The sequence below is a fragment of the Oryctolagus cuniculus genome, chromosome 8 (genome assembly GCF_051225735.1).
Source record: "Oryctolagus cuniculus isolate XC-2025 breed Fujian yellow rabbit chromosome 8, ASM5122573v1, whole genome shotgun sequence".
Taxonomy (NCBI): domain Eukaryota; kingdom Metazoa; phylum Chordata; class Mammalia; order Lagomorpha; family Leporidae; genus Oryctolagus; species Oryctolagus cuniculus.
In genome coordinates this window covers 30,309,229-30,325,145 of record NC_142874.1, presented here as the reverse complement: position 1 = coordinate 30,325,145, position 15,917 = coordinate 30,309,229, and the positions used below count along the sequence as shown (strand labels likewise).

General features: G+C 58.4%; 1 protein-coding gene across 5 annotated transcripts in view; it reads left to right on the top strand.

Annotated features, from left to right (window-relative positions):
- Positions 1-14,378, top strand: part of SLC39A14 (solute carrier family 39 member 14) — a 45,901-nt gene extending 31,523 nt beyond the window's left edge. For 2 of the 5 annotated variants that reach the window (XM_051836781.3, XM_089302247.1), the window contains exons 3-9: positions 306-492; positions 3,585-3,754; positions 5,355-5,477; positions 6,632-6,820; positions 6,922-7,129; positions 7,847-8,031; positions 11,808-14,378. In XM_051836781.3, coding sequence (XP_051692741.2) covers positions 306-492; positions 3,585-3,754; positions 5,355-5,477; positions 6,632-6,820; positions 6,922-7,129; positions 7,847-8,031; positions 11,808-11,954 — 1,209 coding nt within the window. In that variant the 3' untranslated portion in view covers positions 11,955-14,378. Of the gene's footprint in view, positions 1-305; positions 493-1,822; positions 1,993-3,584; positions 3,755-5,354; positions 5,478-6,631; positions 6,821-6,921; positions 7,130-7,846; positions 8,032-11,807 lie in introns of those variants that run through there. The other 3 variants (XM_051836780.3, XM_089302248.1, XM_089302249.1) reach the window with 3 other exon arrangements.
- Positions 14,379-15,917: the final 1,539 nt, after the last annotated feature.

Below are 15,917 nucleotides of genomic sequence, written 5' to 3'. Positions count from 1 at the left end.
TCAAGTCTGATCAGAATAGAGCTGCAGTTTCCCAGGAGTGCCACGTGGGGGCACGCCCACCACGCCTCCCAGGGGGTGGAGAATCCGGCATCTGCATCATGCAGCCAGGCGAGGCTGCGGCCAAGTCGGTATCGTCACCTAGGCAGATAGCACGGTGTTTTCCCGAAACCATACCCAGATCGCGGTGGCCAGGATGGAGTTGTTCTCACTGCCCCCCGGGCAGCCGATGACCGCTGGGTGTGCTTGGCCCGGGCGAGCGGCCCCCGCGGGTTCTGAGAGGCCTCCGGCCGCCCCTTCTCGTGCAGTGCTTCAGCTCCTGGGACCTGTTTGCTGCCCACAACCTCAGCGAGCAGTCCCGCATCGGGAGGCGCGAGCTCCAGGAGTTCTGCCCCACGGTGCTGCAGCAGCTGGATTCCCGCGCCTGCACCTCCGAGAACCAGGGGAACAAGGAGGACGAGCAGACGGCAGAGGGCGGGCCGAGCGCCGTGGAAGGTGAGCCAGGCGGGCGGCGCCGCACGCTGGACCCCTGCTGCGGAGGGGCACGGCGGCCCTGCGGGGTCTCGTGTTGGCAGAACTGGTCTAGTGCTGTGCGAGGGTCCTGGGTGGGTGTCGAGAACGTTCACCGCAAGACTTGCCCCCCAGCCTGAGGATGCCTTTTTTTTTTTTTTTTGGTCTATTTTTCTTTTTTGCTTTTTTTTTTTTTTTTTTTTTTTTGACAGGCAGAGTGGACAGTGAGAGAGAGAGACAGAGAGAAAGGTCTTCCTTTGCCGTTGGTTCACCCTCCAATGGCTGCCGCGGTTGGCGCGCTGCGGCCAGCGCACCGCGCTGATCCGATGGCAAGAGCCAGGAGCCAGGTGCTTTTCCTGGTCTCCCATGGGGTGCAGGGCCCAAGCACCTGGGCCATCCTCCACTGCACTCCCTGGCCACAGCAGAGAGCTGGCCTGGAAGAGGGGCAACCGGGACAGAATCCGGCGCCCCAACCGGGACTAGAACCCGGTGTGCCGGCGCCGCTAGGCGGAGGATTAGCCTAGTGAGCCGCGGCGCCGGCCTCTTTTTTGCTTTTTTTGTTAAGCCACAAAGGGGCTAACGCGGGGCCGGTGCTGTGGTACAGTGGGAACAGTCGCCGCCTGTGGCACCAGCATCCGGTGTGAACACCGGTTCAAGTCCCGGCTGCTCCACTTCCCATCCAGCTCCCTGCTAATGCTCCTGGGGAAGCAGCAGAGGATGACCCGGGTGCCTGGGCCCCTGCACCCACGTGGGAGACCCAGATGAAGCTCCTGGCTCCTGGTTTCAGCCTGGCCCAGCCCCAGCCACTGTGGCCATTTGAGGAGTGAAGCAGGTGGATGAAAGATCTCTCGCTCACCCCCCACCCCACTTCTGCCTTTCCAATGAATAAATTAATAAATCTTTAAGGAAAAAAAAGAAGGAGGGAGTGGGACTCACACCTCGGTCTCAAAAGAAAAACTTGGAGCTCGCATCCCTGGGTTCACTCCCCAGATGCCCAGAGAGGCCGGGCGTGGGCAGTGGCCCGGTTACTTGAGCCATCACCCTTGCCTACCAGAGACTGTGTTCACAGGGAGCTGGATATGGAGTGGAGCTGGGATTCGAACCCAGGCACTCTGGTCACCGGGTGCCGGTCTCATCCCAACTGCCAGGCCAAATGCCCGCCCAGTGGCTTCTCAGTGCAGCCCCTGAGCCGTCGTGGTGTGTGCTGGGGCTGCGTCATCCCCAGCCCCAGCGTCCCCTGCACCCTCCCGCAGGCCCCGGGCCACGGCGGCCGCCCTCGGTAACGGAGGCCCCGTGTGTTCTTGTTCCTCCGCAGTGTGGGGCTTCGGGTTCCTCAGTGTCTCAGTGATTAACCTGGCCTCTCTCCTGGGAGTCCTCGTCCTGCCGTGCACGGAGCGGGTGTTTTTCAGCCGCGTGCTCACTTACTTCATCGCGCTGTCCATTGGAACGCTGCTCTCTAACGCGCTCTTCCAGCTCATCCCAGAGGTGCAGTAGATCAGCCCCCCCGCGCCCGGCGCCGCCCCCCACCCCGGACCTCCGGGGCCTTCTCTCACTGCTCCGGGCACTGGGGTCAGATGCAAGGCTCTGAGCTGGGTGCAAGTCCCGCCCCTCCCATGCCGGGCAGCTCCCGGTCTCCCCGCACTGCACCGTGGGTGTGGGTCTCAGGGCAGCCCCGAGGCGTTCTCCGCCTGCAGTGAGGTGGGAGGAGGTGCCGTGAGCTGTGGGCACACACAGAATTGGCCTGGACAAGGGCTGTCCTTTGTGACTCCCCCTCCCCCCCAGCCACACTGGCGGGGCTTTTTGGCCAGGCCTGGACAAAGAAGCTCACAGATGCCCAGAGGCGAGAGGGGCGGGCCCCGAGGCCCCCAGGTCTTGCATCCTGAGTTTCCTGCTGCGGCTGACTTCCTGGTGCCCTTCCTGGACTGTTTTTGAAAAGTTTCTTAATTTGGGGTCTTAATTGTCATCACTGAGGAGCTCTAAAAAATACCACCCGAGTTGACATCTGCCCGCCCGCCTGCCCGCCTGCCTTTTCAGCTCAGGCCAGGACGCTGCTGGAGACGGGGCGGGGGGTGCCGGCACCTGGCGGACCCCTTCGCAAGGGTCCATAAAGAGCCCGTGACTATGGCTCTCCAGCCCTTCCCGGTCAAGATCGGCCCAGAAAGAGTGCCGGGTGGGACCACGTGCCTTGCCTGTTCTGTCCTAATTACAGGGGAAGTGGCTTCAGGCTGAGCAACCATCCTAGAATTCCACTTGGATCTCGCAGGCGCTTGGCGAGGCAAAGGGACCACGGATGCTCACCTCGGGGGTATTTTTTCCAGCTCCTGAAATCGATTGTATTAATTTAAAAAAAAAAAAAAAAGACTTGCAATGAAACGCCTTGTCGCCGGTTGGAACGGAAAAGCGCCACCATCGTCCAGGCCCTGCGCTGTCCCGGCTCCCCTGTGTCCCGCCTTTTCTGGGCCTGGACTTGGGGCCCAGAGCGGGGCCTGCTGGGGAGCACTGAGAGGAAATACTCTGTGACGGGGGCACCCTGGAGCTCTGAGGCTGCCTGGCTCCTCCTCTGAGCAGCTGGAAACACAGACCACCAAGAGTCTTAGCAGCGGGGTTTAGGGGCCTTGGGCTTGATGGGCATGGGTCGTGATGGGCATCAGGTCTTGGACCATGCCCGAGCGAAGCCACGCCCCGGGGGTGCGGCGAGCAGGGACCTCCCGCTTGGTCCTGTTTCCTGGCAGCGAGAGCCTCTGCCACCCCTGCCCTGCCCTCACCCCTCCCTGCTGGCCGCAGGGGCTCTAAGCAGGCACCAGGCTCCAGGGTCCCCTCGGGCTCCTCCTTGTTTCCGCTGAACTGATTGAAGGGGATGTCATCGGAGCTGAATCACTAACAAATGTTCTGTTTCTCTCTCCCTCCCTTCTTGTCTCTCTCTCTCTCTCTCTCTCTCTCCCTCTCTCTGATTCTCCGTGTCAATGCCCACCTCCACCTCCCCTGGCGCCTCCCCATCCCTACCCCGCCCTGCCCCACCCGGTGGCGGCCCTCCTCCTGTCCCGGGCTGGGGCTGGGGCTGGCCCTCCCGCCGGCAGTGTGGGGATACGGTCTCCTGTGTGTGACCGTCATCTCCCTCTGCTCCCTCATGGGGGCCAGCGTGGTGCCCTTCATGAAGAAGACTTTTTACAAGCGGCTGCTGCTCTACTTCATAGCTCTGGCGATTGGAACCCTGTACTCCAACGCCCTCTTCCAGCTCATCCCCGAGGTATGGCCGGCCAGGGCCGTCTCACCCGTCCCCCGCCCCGTGCACACGGAAGGCAGAGTGTGTGTGGGGGGACCCCGGGGTCCTTTCCTTCTGGACAGCGAGGCCAGCCAAGGCAGCTTGGCGAGCTGGTTCCGGACCCCAGTGGCTTCTGCAGCCTTGGGCCAAGCCCCTTACCCCGACCCCCTCACCCCCAGAGCATAACGAGAAGACCCATCTCAGGAGGAAGCTGTGAGTGTTGGAAGGGGTGCAGAGAGGGCTCAGACACCTCGGCAGAAGCCGGGGGGCTCAGTCTGAAGCCCCAGTTCTCAGGAGGGAGCTTGGGGCAGCGCTGTCCACATCCCGCACAGGCAGGGCTCACGTGCGCTGGCTGTGCCGCCGGCAGTGGGAAAAGCCAGTGAGAGAGCAGGCAGCCGGGGGTCTGTAGGGCTGCCAGCTGGCAGCCTTGGGGTTGCACCTGTGCCCCTGCGGTTTCTGGGGGAGACACTGTGAATGCAGCCCGGGTAAAGCCGCAGTTGGAACAGAACGAGGACTCCCCGCGTTTCCTGCAGGCCTTCCCAAAGGCCGCGCCGTGTTCTCCTAGCCGGTCAGCCCTGGCGGCTCTCGGGCCGGGGCTTTCCCAAAACACTGGAATCTCACCTGCCCAGGAACCCCGCCATGTCCCCGAGCCTGCCTGTACGGCCCCGCAGGTCCCAAAGCCAGGCCTGCGTGTTCCTCCAGCCCTCGTGGCTCCAGCTGTGGGAGGAGAAGCACCTGTTGCCTGTTTTTACCCCTGGGACCTTGCCCTGGAGGATGGCCACCAAACCTGGCCCCTTGAAGCCAGAATCCGGGAGAATCTTGACCTCTCTCCGAGCAGCTCAGCGCTCCCCCTGGTGGCCATCCGCTTTTATCTCTGACCTGTCCCTGGCGGCCTGGGGTTCACTGGAGGCCTGTTCCCTGTGGGAAAGCAGCACAAGCAGGTTGTCAGCCGCTTTGCACGGTGGATCAGGAGCATACCGTGGAATTCTCCTGATCTCCACTCTTCCCGGTGGGTTCGCTGGCCCCCCCTTCTGAACAAGCAGGGCTTTCAGGAAGAGCTCCGAGCAGGCCCCTCCCCCCACCCCATTGGATGCCTGCAGCACCGTCGCTGGCCTCCTTGGCTTTGCGGTCGAAGAGTGGGCCCTGTGGTCAGACGCATCTTGTAATTCCTGCTTCCTGTTTTAGAAAGCGTAATTACCCCATAGCTCTGGGTTTATGGGCAGAGCGGCCCGCGATGCTAGGTAACACACACCCACACACCCACACACACACACACAAATGCATGCGCCACAGTCCCCGGCGGCAGAGGCAAGGCACGGCCCTCCCGGAGTGGTAGGCACCCACAGGACGCTGGATGTGTCCTTTGCGTCCGAGAGGGGGGCGGAGAGCGCCTCCAGCTGGGGCGGGGCCGCGCCAGGGCCCGATGTTGCGGACCGACGGATAGGGAGCAGGGTCGGCAGGTGGCAGCTACCCCAGGACTGGTCTCTCCTCTGTCCTGGACTCCAGGCAGTAGCTGAGAGATGAGCGGCGACCAGCGCCGGGCTTCTGGTTCCCGTCAACTCACTGTGTTTTCCTGGCTCCACAGGCCTTTGGGTTCAATCCTCTGGAAGATTATTATGTCTCCAAGTCCGCAGTGGTGTTTGGGGGCTTTTATCTTTTCTTTTTCACAGAGAAGATCTTGAAGATGCTTTTGAAGCAGAAGAACGAGGTGAGGCCCGATTGTTGGGACGGGAGGCTCTCCCAGGGACAGGACCGCCGGGAGAGCTCCTTCAGGTGGCTTAGGGCGGCTCCTGCCGTGGGTTAGGCCAGAGGGTCCCCTTGTCACTTTGTGGGGCTGCTAGCAGGGCATGAGGCGCCCCCGGGAGCCAGGCAGCCAGACCAGGCCAGCGGGCAGTGATCTGTCCCCTCGGAATTGTCCCAGACATTTCCTTAATACGGGAGAGGGCTTGATAACAGGCACCCTCAGCTGTGCCTGTGACCATGGAGACAGCAGCACTGGGACCATGGTAGCTTCCAAGAAGGACGTCTTCGGTGCCTGGCGTGTAGATTTCGATCGCCTAGGTGGTTGCTGACCTGAACGTGGAGTCAGCGAGCAGCGGTCCCTCCCTGCCCTAAATGCAGTTAAATTTTTTTTTAAAGATTTATTTATTTTATTCAAAAGGCAGAGTTAGAGAAAGAGATCTTCCATCCGCTGGCTCACTCCCCAAATGGCCGCAACGGCCAGGGTTGGGCCCAAGCACTTGGGCCATCTGCTGCTGCTTTCCCAGGCCCATTAGCAGGGAGCTGCATCAGAAGTGGAGCAGCCGGGACTCAAGCCGACTGCCCACGTAGGATGCCGGTGTCGCCGGCGGTGGCTTAACCTGCCACGCCACAATGCCACCCCCGGTTGCATATTTATTTGTTTGAGAGGAGAGAGGCAGAGAGAGAGGGAGATCTCATATACACTGGCTCACTTCCCGAATGGCCACAACAGCCAGGCCTGGGCCGGGCCAAAGCCAGGAGCCCAGGACTCCATCCAGGTCTCCCACATGTGGGCAGCAGGGACCCAAGTACTTGAATGAGCCATCTCCTGCTGCCTCCTGGGGTGTGTATGAGCAGGAAGCTGGAGTCGGGATGGAGCTGATATGGGACACAGGCACCCCAGCTGGCACCTTAACCCACCCTGCTGGGAGCCGAGTGTCTGAGCGGCGAGGCCTCACTCCCCGCCCCGGGCACGGCTGCTTCCCCTGCCTTTGCTGGTGTGGCCTCCTTGGGTCTGGCCTGATGGCGGGAGTGAGTTCTTGCCCGTGCCTGGGCTCGGTAGGTGCTCACGAGCTGGGCGGTTTTGGTGCACGTCCTGACCGCAGCATTTCACACCTCCAGCATCATCATGGGCACAGCCATTACGCCTCTGACACGCTGCCTTCCAAGAAGGACCAGGAGGAGGGCGTGACGGAGAAGCTGCAGAATGGGGAGTTGGACCACATGATCCCCCAGCACTGTGACAGCGAGCAGGACGGCAAGGCCGCCACGGGGGACGAGAAGGTCATCGTGGGCTCGCTGTCCGTGCAGGTCGGTGGCGCCCCGGCAGCGGCCCGGCGGGAGCCTTCCAGGGTGATGGCCTCGGTGGCGACGGGGGCTGCCATGGGCTGCAGCGCTGTGCCTTCCTCCAGGACCTGCAGGCTTCCCAGAGTGCCTGCTACTGGCTGAAAGGCGTCCGCTACTCTGACATCGGCACCCTGGCCTGGATGATCACCCTGAGCGACGGCCTCCACAATTTCATCGACGGCCTGGCCATCGGCGCCTCCTTCACCGTGTCCGTGTTCCAAGGCATCAGCACGTCCGTGGCCATCCTCTGCGAAGAGTTCCCGCACGAGCTAGGTGAGCGCCCGCGTCCCGCGGCGCACCTGCGCCAGTGCGGGCACACTTCCTGTGGCCGATCCCATGCCACTCCCTGCCCCCCACCGCACAATGCTCACTAGACCGTGTGAAATCCGCCCAGGAGAGACACTAGCTTAGCACATCTCCAGCGGTGTGTGTTTGCCCTTAGCCCCATCGGGCTTAATAACAGTACCTCCTTATGGTGTTATTGTGAGGACTAGGGGAAATGCGCTATTCTAAGTGCGCGGTCAATGCTGTCTTACCCCGAGAATGTTCGTGAGAAGTCTGGTAGGGGAGGAGGGGCCTGGAGCCAGCGGTGGGAGGCACCGGGTTGCGTCCCCTTGTGAGGCTCAGTGTTGACTCAAGGTCAAGTCTTGGCCTCGACCTTTAGCAGCTTGTGCCTGTGGGCGAAGGACTTCCGCCTGTCCCTGCCCCAGTCCCAGTTCCGTTTCCTACCAGTACCGTTCACCGCGGTCGCCAGGGAGGAAGTGCCTCCTGTTCCCCAGCTGTCAGGAGCAAGGACACTGCTGGTCGCGCGGGCCTCTAGGCTGCAGGGGCGTGGCCAGCTGGGCAGCCGGGCGCGGGAGGGTGAAGGCCCCTTGGGCACGTGCCTTCAGTGTCGGGTCTGGGCGTTGACGCCTTCTGCCGCCCCCTGGTGCCGTCTCCTCCCGGGACCGCACTCCCAGCCGCCTCCCCCTGCCTGCTGTCCACGCACAGGGGACTTCGTGATCCTGCTCAACGCCGGCATGAGCATCCAGCAGGCGCTCTTCTTCAACTTCCTCTCCGCCTGCTGCTGCTACGTGGGCCTGGCCTTCGGCATCCTGGCCGGCAGCCACTTCTCCGCCAACTGGATCTTTGCGCTGGCCGGCGGCATGTTCTTGTACATTGCTCTGGCTGATATGGTGAGTGTCGGCGGGGGGCGGGGGGGGGCGAGTTGGTTCTTTTTTTTTTTTTTTTTTTTGACAGGCAGAGTGGACAGTGAGAGAGAGAGAGACAGAGAGAAAGGTCTTCCTTTTGCCGTTGGTTCACCCTCCAATGGCTACTGCGGCCGGCGCACCGCGCTGATCCGATGGCAGGAGCCAGGTGCTTCTCCTGGTCTCCCATGGGGTGCAGGGCCCAAGCACTTGGGCCATCCTCCACTGCACTCCCTGGCCACAGCAGAGAGCTGGCCTGGAAGAGGGGCAACCAGGACAGAATCCGGCGCCCCGACCGGGACTAGAACCCGGTGTGCCGGCGCCGCAAGGTGGAGGATTAGCCTAGTGAGCCGCGGCGCTGGCTTTCTTGAGGCACCTCACACACACCTGCGCGGTCGCCTGGTTAGGGAATATAACGCGGTGGTGTGAAGGACACGGGAGATAGTGAAGCATGGAGCTGATGTTTCCGTTAGCGTAGGTCATTGCAGACAGTGGTTCTGCTCCATCCAGGGCCCTTGTGTAAATGTATAGACGAGCTGCTTAGCAGATACGTGGAGGGAGGAAGAGCATCCCGTAGTCGCTCCAAAGCAAGAAACAAAAGCCCTGGGGTTTGTTCCTTTTTTCTCTTCATGTGTTGTATTTGTTTTCTTTTTTAAAAAAAATTTATTTATTTGAAAGGAACAGTTAGAGGGAGAGAGAACCTCCATCCACTGATTCACTCCCCAAATGGCCACAACAGCCATTTGCATACTTGAGCCATCCTCCACTGCTTTCCCAGGCCGCAGCAGAGAGCTGGATTGGAAGTGGAGCAGTCAGGACTCGAACCAGTGCCCGTGTGGGATGCTGGCACTGCAGGCCCTGCCTTAACCTTCTATGCCACAGCACTGGCCCCAGGACATAAATTTTTGAAAACAGTCCGTTATGTCACCCCCACCACGTGGAGGAACCAGGCCTCCAGCACAGGAAGCCCTGGGTGTAAGCCACACCCACACGATGGCAGGTGCTGGTGTTTGGTGAGCAAACAAGCTATAATTTCAGAACTAGATTTGCAGGCTGAAAGAGGACACACGATTTCAGGCCTTTAAAATTCTCTTTATTTATTTATGAGACAGGGAGCTTCCATCCAGTGGTTCAATCCCCAGCTACCCACAACAGCTGGGACGGGGCCAGGCCAAAGCCGGGAGCCAGGAACTCCATCCGTGTCTCCCAGGTGGGAGAGACTCGACTATTTAAGCCATCGTCTGCCACCTCGCAGGGTGCACATTAGCCAAAGCTGGAGTCAGAGCCAGGGCTGGGGCTTGACCCCAGGAACTGTGAGACGGGTGCGGGCATCCCAAGCAGTGGCTTAGTCACCAGGCCCAACACCCGCCCCAGGCATTTAAAATACATATCACCAAATTGTTTGCCAAAGAGTGTCTGAAAGTATACATTGCTCTGTATCTGCTAACATTCGGTGTAACCAATTTTTTTAAGGTTTATTTACTTATTTAAAAAGCAGAGTTAAGAGAGAGGTCTTTCATCTGCTGGTTCACTTCCCAAATGGCCACAACGGCCAGGGTTGGGCCAGGCGGAAGCCAGGAGCCAAGAGCTGGGTCTCCCACGTGGGTGTAGGAGCTGAAGCACTTGGGCCATCCTCCACTGCGTTCCCAGGTGCATTAGCAGGGAGCTGAATCAGAGATGGAGCAGCTGGGGCTCCAACCAGTGCCCACGTGGGACGCTGGTGCCGCAGGTAGCGGCTTTACCCACTACACCACAGCGCAGGCCCCTGGTGTAACCATTTACGTTGTTTGAATTCACTATTGCAATGATGCATCTGTTGCATTTTTTAAAAAGATTTATTTATTTATTTGAGAGGCAGAGCTACAGACAGAATGAGGGAGAGACAGAGAAGTTTTCCATCTGCTGGTTCACTCCCCAGTTGCCCGCAACAGTGGAGCTGCACCGATCTGAAGCCAGGAGCCAAAAGCCTCCTCTGGGTCTCCCACGTGGGTTCAGGGGCCCAAGGACTTGGGCCATCCTCCACTGCCCTCCTGGGCCACAGCAGAGAGCTGGATCAGAAGTAGAGCAGCCGGCACTTGAACCAGTGCCCATATGGGATGCTGACACTGCAGGCAGTGGCTTTATCTGCTACACCACAGCGCCGGCCCTGCAGGAGCTTCTTCTAAAAGGGTCTCCCACATGGGTGCAGGGGCCCAAGCACTTGGGCCATCCTCTGCTGCCTTCCCAGGTGCATTAGCAGGGAGCTGGATTGCAAGTGGAGCACCCGGGACTTGAACCGGTGCCCCTATGGGATGCCTGTGCCGCAGGTAGATGCACCGGCTCCTGTTGTGTGTTTGTGTGGCACTGATGAGGTCAGTTTGTTTCCTTGCCTTGTTTGTCGGCATGGCACGGGCTTAGGCCTGTTGGCATGAATTATTTTTCCATATCCTTTGCATAAAGTACGTTTGAGACCAAGAGAGTGCTGGCCGCCCCAGTGCACATCAGGTCGTGGGAGTGCTTTGGATTCTGCCCTCTCTGGTGGGAGTCTCTCAGGGGGCACTGCTTGACGGTTCATAGCAGCCAGTGGGGCCTTGAACCCCAGCAGTGCTGTCCCTCCATTCTCTGTCCCCTTCAGGGCGGGGATCCTATTGTTCCACCAACGGCCACATGGATTTGCATGGTATCAGTGGCGGGCTGCGCAGATTGCCGGCTTCCAAACGAGCCCCATGCAGACGTAGTGAATTTCAAGTCGCGCCTGCGGTCGCCTCGGCAGGGCCAGCCCCGGCCCCAGTGACTGCAATGGTCCTCACGGATCCACGGGCTGGACACACCCCACCCCCGCTCCAGTTCCCAAAGAGAGGACGGGGCACTTGTCCAGCAGAGAGATTCTCCAAGTGTGTTTGTGAGCCCACAACGAGACACGTGGCTGGTCGGTACTTTGTTTCCCTAGATCCTCATGAAGCTGCGGCAGGCACCGGGCTCCAGCGGCTCCCGCTGTTTTCTCCGGCGGCCAGCGCGGTAGCCGGTGCCGCTCTGACTCCGCCATGGCGTCTCCGCCCCCGCACGGCCTCAGCCACCTGTGGGTCCCAAGGATTTTTTTTTTTTTCCCAAAGGATGCCTGTTACTGAGCATGTACAGATTGGTGTTCTTGTCATTCCCTAGATAACACAGCCTGATAACCGTGCGCGCTGCGTTTACATTAGATGCAGTGTTACAAGTCGTCTGGAGTAATTTAAAGTGGACCTGAGCCACCGAGCACGTGGCTCGGGGAGTTGAACCGCCGCTTGGGACGACGTCCATGCCCCGTGCAGAGCACAGGTTCAAGGGCTGGCCACAGGTTCAAGGGCTGGCCGCTTTATGTCCATTCCAGCTTCTTGCTGATGCACCTGGCAGGGCAGTGGAGGGTGGCCCCAGTGCTTGGGTCCCTGCCACCCACATGGAAAATGTGGGTGGACCAGTGCCTGGCTCCTGGCTTTCCCCTAGGCCCAGTCCCAGCTGTTGCCATTTGGGGAGTGACCCAACAGCGGATGGAAGACCTCTCTCTCTGTGTCTCTCCCTCCTTTCCCTATCACTCTGCCTTTCAAATAAATAAATAAATGATCTTTAGCATACGGGGAGGGTGTATGCAAATTCCATGCACACACTGTGTTGTTTATGAAGGGACTCAGGCAGCTGCGGAGTGTGGAATTTGCAGGGAACAGGGTGTCCCAGAAGCCGGGCCCTGTGGGTTAGCGTCCCGAGGGCGGGAGAGGGCCTGCAGCGCTGGTTTCTCTCTGCGTCCTCAGTTCCCCGAGATGAATGAGGTCTCCCGAGAGGACGAGAGGAAGGGCAGCGTCTTGATCCCCTTCGTGATCCAGAACCTGGGTCTCCTGACCGGATTCTCCATCATGCTGCTGCTCACCATGTACTCGGGACAGATCCAGATCGGCTAGCGCCCCCGGACCGCCCGGTCCCCGGCCCGGCGTCCGCCGAGTACCACGGAGGCGGCCACGGGTTGAAGCCTGCGACCCGGACTGCGCGTCCCTGTGTTCGGATGTCGGCTGTTGTCACACCGCTCTGCCCTGGGAGTAAGCCGGGCTGGGAGCCAGCCTCTAGGTAGCTCGGTAGCGCCTCGCACCCTGGCCTTGCCCTCTCTCCTCCCACAGCAACTGTAGAATCTCCATGCACCTTCCAGGCCGAGCCTCACCTGCTTCCCTGGTCTCCCTGGCCTCCTTCTCTCGGAATCATCACTCAAGAGATTGCAGATCTCTGTACCCTACAGTGCAAAATCGAGCCGGTGGCCAGCACCTGGCTAGAAGCAGCAGGTGCGTCCGGAGTTGGGGCCCGTGAATCTCCGTGCGGGTTCACAGGGGAACCGCAGGCGGCCCGTTCTGAAACCGGTTCTCGCTTGTTCTTAACAGAGAAGGGGCAGGCGGCAGGAACCCCTCCCTCGCAGCTTTCCGAAGCCCTGGCAGTTGCCTGCCTCTTCTCTCAGCAGGCAGCCATCAGGGGAGGCGGGCATCACCGCAGGTCGTTGGAGGGGCAGGAGGCCCGGTGACTTGCGTGTGCTCGCTGGCTCCCGCTGCAGGTGCACGGCTCCCCGGGGAGTCCGCCGGGATGTGCAGGCGCGGGCGGGGACCCTCCTCTTCCTGGCTGTGACCCCCACCTCCCCTCCCCGGCTCCCAGCTTCCCTTAGAGTAGAAGCACATGCTGAGCACACGTCTGCGTCCCGCCAGCACGCTCAGACTCGGAGGCAGGGTGCGCTCCGCGGAGGCAGGGTGATCCAGAGTGGCATCAGGCAGGCAGAATTCAGGACTGGCCCGTCCTGTCCGTGGAAGGACGAGTTCACCGCCGTCTCTGGAACTCGGGCTGCGGCCCCGCGGATGTCGCTGCTGCCGGCGGGTCTGCCCAGGTCGCCGCCTCCTTCCTCAGCCGGGACCCACTGCCGGGTCCTGGGTTGACAATGAAATGCTCTCGTTCTCTCGGGACCGCGGACAGGCCGGCTACTCTGTGGAGCTGGGGGGCCAGCCTCGGGCACTGGAGCCCCCTCCTCCGATCTCCAGGTTCACTAGGTGAATGGATTTCCCATTATCATATTGATAATGCGAGACCCCTCGGCCCCTTTCTTAGAGGCGCCCACACTTGCAACCCAGGGGCTCGCGTGGGTGACTGGCCGGAGGCCCCAGTCTGTTCTGGCTCCCTCAGTCCTGAAAAGCAGCATCTCCTTTGTTTTCTCTCACTGGACAACAAGCCCCGGGACCCCAACTACTCTTGGGCGCGAGTGGGGAAGCCGCGGGGGCGACTTCCTCGGAGTGGCTCGGTTCTGATCCACCAGCTGTGATGGACGTGGGTGACCGCTCACAACTCTGCTAGATTTGAGAACACGCTGAAGAAAAACCTTTGGTGACCAAGATTCTTGGGTCAAAATCAAAACCAACTTCTCCTAGGGTTTTGGTCCACTTTTTTTAACCAAAGAACCAACTCCTCGCGTGTCGGCATCTTTAACGTTTTTGTGTTGTGATCATTATTATTGTTTTAATGCAGTTTCATCTGTGCTTCTTAAACTGCTCTTGGGAGCCGGCAGAAGGTAACACTTGAAACCTAAGACTCTGGGAGATCTTGCTTTACTTAATTCACGTTGATGTGTCAAGTGTGTAGCCTTAGCATTCCCTGTAAGCCCTGTCATTCATTCCACAAAACCATCCCGAGGTAAAGGTAGTGGTTTGTCGTTTAGGAGCTAAAGAGTCTCATCGTTAGCAAAGAGAGAAGCAAGCTTTGGACTAGAACAGTGCTTTCCCTGTGTATGTGCACCTGCAGCGACCCAAGAACCTGCCCTCACAGGCAAAGGCTCCTTGTTGGCACCGTAATTGGTGTAGAGGCCAGACCCAAAGTCAAGTTCAAGCTTAGGACCGGCTGGGACGCCAGGTCGTCTGCTTGTTGAGTTGCCATTGGCAGTGGATTGGCCCTGTGAGAGATGTGGCAGTTCGGCTTTCGTGCGTTGAACTTGGCCGTGTTGGGCATTTGTACACAGGAGACTTCCACGGGGTAATGGGTAGTTTGGAGGACTGTCCATACCCCTGACGTTAGCATCTTCAGCCTTTTTTTTTTCCTAGACAGACCAGCTCCTAAGTCCTCTTCCGAGGAGGTGATAATATGCCAGAAATCTGCTTTACAGGAAATGAAGTCTGAGTTTTGCAGAGAGAGGTTAGGTTTTTATTGTTATATTCCCTTCACAGTCCTGCAGTTCCACCACAGTATTTTTTTAAATAACTCAGGTGTTATGAGAAGAAATTAGAAGAGAAAATAACTTATATGGACTGTAAATGTTTTATTTGTAAGGTTCTATAAATAAAGCTATATTCTGTAATTGTTGACAATCCCATGTGTGGTCTTTTGTGGTAACCCTGTGGGTGTAATGAAGGTTACTGAACACAGGGGGGCGATGGTGCCTCACTGGTTTGCAAACTTTTTTTTTTTTTTTTTTTTTTTTTTTAAACCAGATCTAGCCTCCTTTTTGATTATGGGCTTTTGGGAGGGAACTTACAGGTGAAATATGCTCACTTCAGAAAAGTTTAGTTTCTGTCTAATGGAACATGTGACTTCATCGATATTGTATGATAAAATAATCATGCATTCTGGATTTCTTTTTTTTGAAAGATTCATTTCTTTCAAAGACGGAGGAGTTAGAAAGATCTTCCATCGGCTGGTTCACTCCCCCAAACGGCCACAATGGCTGAGGCTGGAGTGTCATCTTTGTCTCCCACGTGAGTGTGGGGGCCAAGCACTTGTGACGTCTTCCACTGCTTTCCCAGGCTCATTAGCAGGGAGCTGGGTGGGAAGTGGAGCAGCCGGGACAGGAACCAGCGCCCATATGGGATGCCAGCACTGCAGGTCACAATGTAACCACTTTGTCCCAGCACTGGCCCCATGCTGGGTATTTAATTAATGGGTGTGGTTGTCCATGTGGTAGTTGTTTTTTTTTTTTTTTTTTTTTTGGAGGGGGGGTTGTTTTATTGAGAGGCAGAGAAAGTCTTCCTTCTGCCGGTTCACCCGGCAGGTTCGCGAGCACTTGAGCCATCGGCTGCTGCCTCCCTGGGTGTACATCAGGAGTGGAGGCAGACCTGGAACCCGTGCACTCCAGTGCGGGATGCGGGCGTGCCCAGCAGACTAACCCGTGGCCGATTCCTGCCACAAAAGAGAGAGCTTTCTGTCACCCATTTTCTCTTGTATAAGTCCATGTTTTGAAACTTGCAGTGTTGGTTTAGATTCTTTAAACGACATCTGTATGTCTTACAGGGGGGTCCTTGTCACCTCTCAAAAGACTTCAAATTCTACACTTTAGTTCCATGTTCTGGTCTCTGTTGTTTATATTCAATAATAGAAATAAGCAGTAAGGGGTTGCAGTGCTGGGACACAGTGGGTTCAGCCCCTGTCTGCCTGGACGGCATCCCATATGGGCACCGGTTCAAGTCCCGGCTGCTCCACTTCCGATCCAGCTTCCTGTTAATGTGCCTAGGAAAAGCAGGGGAAGATGGCCCAAGTCCCTGGGGCCCTACACTCGCGTAGGAGACGTGGATGGAGTTCCAGGCTCCTGGCTTCTGCCTGGCCCAGCCCTGGTCATTGTGGCCATTTAGGGGGGTGAACCAGTGGATGGAAGATCTTCTCCCTCCCCCACATCTGCCTTTCAAATAAATTAATCTTTAAAAAGAAAAAGTAAACGAAAAATAATTGGTTCAGAGATTCCACAGTGCCTCCCTGTATTTTTGTTGTTGTTTTAAGATTTTATTTATTTGAGAGAATTACAGACAGTGAGAGGGAGAGACAGAAAGGTCTTCCACCCACTGGTTCACTCCCCAGTGGCCACAATGGCCAGAGCTGAGCCAGGAGCATCTTCCAGGTCTCCCATGCGGGTGCAG